Below are 3,920 nucleotides of genomic sequence, written 5' to 3'. Positions count from 1 at the left end.
ATTAGCACTCCCTAATTCAGGACATCGTCACCACCCACGTGGGGTGGCCGCGTGGCGCCCTCATGGGTACCCTCTAGCTAGGGATGGCACCCGCTACGTATGGGTACAAGTAGAGCCACCTCATACCCTTACCTGTCTAACCTGAACTTACCTATCACCCATACCCATACTCATCAAGGGTACAAGTTTTTTCCATACCCATCACCCGACAGGGCATATGGGTACCCGCGTTTACAACACATCGAATTCAACAAAAAAATAGTTGTAAAAAGCAATCTATAATCATAAATTATTAATAGGAACACATTTTAACCAACAATGTACAAAAACATATTATAACAACACATTCTCATAAACAAAAAACTTATCTATAAAGCAAAACACAAAATGTTAAACAACACATAATCATAAATAACAACACATAGTCATACACTTTAAGTTCACAAAATCACGATAATTTATATAGATAATTTGATTGCACATTAGAGTTTTTACCTAGCACAATTAGGATGGGGGGAAAGTTAATACGTTAGGATATTAAAGGAAACCCACTTGTCAACATTTTAGATGGGTACATGAGGCTGGGTTATACGATTCCCTACCCATACCCTCTACCCAATGGGTATGTTATATTCCCATTTAACAATGCCCTATGAAGAAGAAAAAACAGGATTGCCAATAATACTGTCTGTATTATCATATGTATAACATGACCCAAACTTATGATATACCACAAGATACCTAAAAACTCTACTAATTTATCATCATGATATACTTAGCAAAATTTGACTTTTGGGAAATCTAACGTGCAGAGTAAAAAGGACCGGAGGGAGTACTTTACTTTGTGGGCCATCCTATCCGCCCTATTTCCAATCACAAGTTGACAATTATCAATGTGACCACGGGTCGGTGGATCGATCATTTTGTGCGGAAAAGCTGCTCCATGTCCTCGAGGTTCCGGCCCCTGGTCTCCGGCAGGCAGGTGTAGATGAACACGAACGAGGCAGCCGCGACGGCGGCATAAAGGTAGAATGCGCCGGCCATGGTGATGGCCCCGTAGAGCGAGATGAAGGTCATGGTGACGATGCCGCTCATCACGCGGTTCATGGCGGTGCCGAGCCCGGCGCCCTGTCCGCGCAGCCGCAGAGGGAGGATCTCCGAGCTGTACACCCATGCCATAGGCCCGAACCCGACGGAGAAGGTGCAGACGAACGCCACCACAGCGGCCACGGCCACGGCGGCCACCGCCGCGTCGTCCTTGGCGCCGGCGGAAGCAGCGAACACGGAGCCCAGGACCAGCAGGGACGCCGTCATGCCGCCGGTGCTCACCAGTAGCAGAGGGCGCCGGCCGACGCGGTCGGCGAGCGCCATGGCGATCAGGATCGAGCCCGCCTTGGCCACGCCGAAGAGGACGTTGAGGCCCAGGAGGAGGGTGTTAGAAGTGACGCCGGCCATGGCGAGCACGCGCGGGCCGTAGAGCACCACCGAGTCGATGCCCGACGCCTGCTGGAAGAACTGCAGCGCCAGAACTGTGGCCAGCACGCGCCTGACGCCGGCCTTGGTCGCCACCTCATTCCACGTGCCGCCACCGCCGTTGCTCCCGCCGGCGCCGTTGCTGCCGGCGTTGACAACCTCCTCGATCTCCAGCAGACGCTGCTCGGCCTCGGCGAGCGTGTCCGACGTCCTGTCGAGCACGGCTTTCGCCTCGTCCAGCCGGCCCTTCATCGCCAGCCACCGCGGCGACTCCGGCATGGTGAGCACGCCAGCCGCCAGAAACACGGTGGGCACAACCCCGGCCGCGAACATCAGCCGCCACGCCAGGTGCGCTGGCAACGCCGAGAAGGCGAAGTTGGAAACGTAGCTCAGCATCACCCCGGTGTTGATAAAAATCTTTACAAAAGAAAGGAACACGATTGTGAGACAACTCTTCTGAAGCATCATTACGAGTTGCGACCAGGAAGGGGAAACTCTGCAGCGCTTACCTCGGGAAGGGAGCTGAGAAGGCCGCGGGAGGAGGCCGGCGCGATCTCGGCAGCGTAGATCGGCGCGATTACGAGCGCGTAACCGACGCCGATTCCAGCGATGAAGCGCCCCACCATGAGCGCCGTGTACCCGCCGGCGAGCGTCATGATAAGCGGGCCAACGAGGAAGAAGCCGTTGGTGAGCACAATGGTGAGGCGGCGGCCGAGGCGGTCGGAGGTCCAGCCAGCGAGCAGCGCGCCGACGAGCGAGTAGATGTTGATGGCACCGGAGAGCAGCTCAATCTGCGTGTCGCTCACCCCAAGGTCTTCCGCCATGAAGATCTGCGCCCCGCTCATCACCGCCACGTCTACATGCGCATTATTATCAGCGTATGCTCCCGGTCGGAAGTAATTGCAACTGTGCAAGTGTACTCACTGTAGCCCATGAGGACGGAGGTCATGGAGGCGAGCACGGCACAGAAGAAGGGGAACCTGTTGCGGGGCGGCGGCGACGACGCGGCGCCATCGGGCTTCGAGGCGGCCAGCAGCGGAGCCTCGGAGTCCTGCCCGTGCTGCTGCTCCATGGCTATAGCTACTTGCCCGTCCTGGTTTTTCGGGGTGTCTGCCACGGAAATTTCAGTTTACTAGTCATGTAGGAATATTGATGACTGGATCTATCGACGGGCAAGTCAAGTGGCCTGAGAGTGACAGGATGTGTGCTTGTCTGGCTGGCCTTGGCTTCTTGCCACCAACCACATGCTCAATGAGAGAAATTGTGGACGGCTGTACTTTCTCGCTGCAGCGATAATTATCGCCTTATTACATCGCTCAGTAGCATAACTCAACATATGGTTATACCAAGATTCCACGTCATCTATTATCAACTTAATAATCCACCTTATGCTCGCCATAGTTTTTTTTTTGCGAATACGCAAAAGTGCCTATCATTTCATTGATAGGTAGGGAGAGTACAGGGGGTGGTGGTTGTGCGTGCTCGAAGAGGAGCCGCAGAGCCTTTTTTGGGTGGGATGCTTAGCCCAACGATCTTAAAAATAATAGATTTAGTCCGCGAGCACCAGCTCGATCCCAGGTCCTAGCCTCGTCCTGAATAGCTGCAAGCAGCCTCGAGGCGGAGGGGGAGTCGCCATTGAACACACAACGGTTGCGGTGTTTCCAGATGCACCAAGCTGTGAGCGTAGCTAACGTGGCTACGCCCTTGCGAAGGCCGGGAGGGGATCCGACGATGGTCGCCGTGCACCAGGGTAGGAAGTCTTCGTCTCCAGTCGGAGGGGGTGGTAGCGCGCACCCAAGCGAGTACATCGTGCCATATTTGCCAAGAGAAAGGGCAACCGATGATGATGTGTTGCATGGTCTCCATTGCCTGGTCACAAAGGACGCAGCGGTCGTTGTGTGGTAGCCCGCGCCGAGCGAGCCTGTCGGCGGTCCAGCAACGGTCGAGGTCGGCGAGCCATGTGAAGATCTTGATTCATGGGAGGGGCCAACATTTCCACGTCAACTGCCAGAATGGGGCCGCGGTGGAGCCAGCGTATAGGGCCAGGTAGCAAGACTTGGCCGAATACTTGGCATTCGCGGTCCATCTTCACATCAGACGGTCGGATAGGCTGGATAGGTCGATAGACCGTAGTGTTCTCCACAGGTGCACGTAGTCGGCGAGTGCACTAGGGGTCAGGGCACCGCGAAGGTCGGCGATCCAGCTGCGGTTGTGGAGTGCCTCCGCCACAGTGCGCTTCCGCAGGTGTCGTGGCACGAGGGAGAGGAGGGAAGGGGCGACGTCGGAGACAGCCTGGCCATTGATCCAGTGGTCCATCCAGAATCGACAAGTCCGGCCATCGCCGACGTCCCAGGAAGTGGAGGCCTTGAAGATAGCTGAGATGTCGAGGTCGCTTGGGAGATGAAGATGCGCCCAAGGTCTGGTGCGATCCGTGCGTTGAAGCCACA

At 55.5% G+C, this 3,920-nt stretch overlaps 1 protein-coding gene across 1 annotated transcript; it reads right to left on the bottom strand.

Moving 5' to 3' along the window:
- Nucleotides 1–656: 656 nt before the first annotated feature.
- LOC125508288 (polyol transporter 5-like) lies at nucleotides 657–2,674 on the bottom strand. The gene is made up of 3 exons (XM_048672947.1): nucleotides 2,398–2,674; nucleotides 1,983–2,329; nucleotides 657–1,890 (listed from the first exon to the last, which is right to left on the bottom strand). The coding sequence occupies exons 1-3, from the start codon at nucleotides 2,543–2,545 to the stop codon at nucleotides 919–921; spliced, it is 1,467 nt and encodes a 488-aa protein (XP_048528904.1). The 5' UTR covers nucleotides 2,546–2,674; the 3' UTR covers nucleotides 657–918.
- Nucleotides 2,675–3,920: the final 1,246 nt, after the last annotated feature.

The sequence above is a fragment of the Triticum urartu genome, chromosome 5, assembly GCF_003073215.2.
Source record: "Triticum urartu cultivar G1812 chromosome 5, Tu2.1, whole genome shotgun sequence".
NCBI classification, from domain to species: Eukaryota; Viridiplantae; Streptophyta; class Magnoliopsida; order Poales; family Poaceae; genus Triticum; species Triticum urartu.
This window is presented reverse-complemented; position numbering and strand designations above follow the sequence as displayed.

What these genes read in the sequence shown, in the direction of transcription:
- LOC125508288 (XM_048672947.1), bottom strand. Translation starts at nt 2,545, where the DNA reads ATGGAGCAGCAGCACGGGCAGGACTCCGAGGCTCCGCTGCTGGCCGCC. An exon ending in CTCCGTCCTCATGGGCTACA is followed by an intron (nt 2,330 to 2,397) that starts GTGAGTACACTT and finishes ATGCGCATGTAG; the next exon opens with ACGTGGCGGTGATGAGCGGG. An exon ending in TTCTCAGCTCCCTTCCCGAG is followed by an intron (nt 1,891 to 1,982) that starts GTAAGCGCTGCA and finishes TCTTTTGTAAAG; the next exon opens with ATTTTTATCAACACCGGGGT.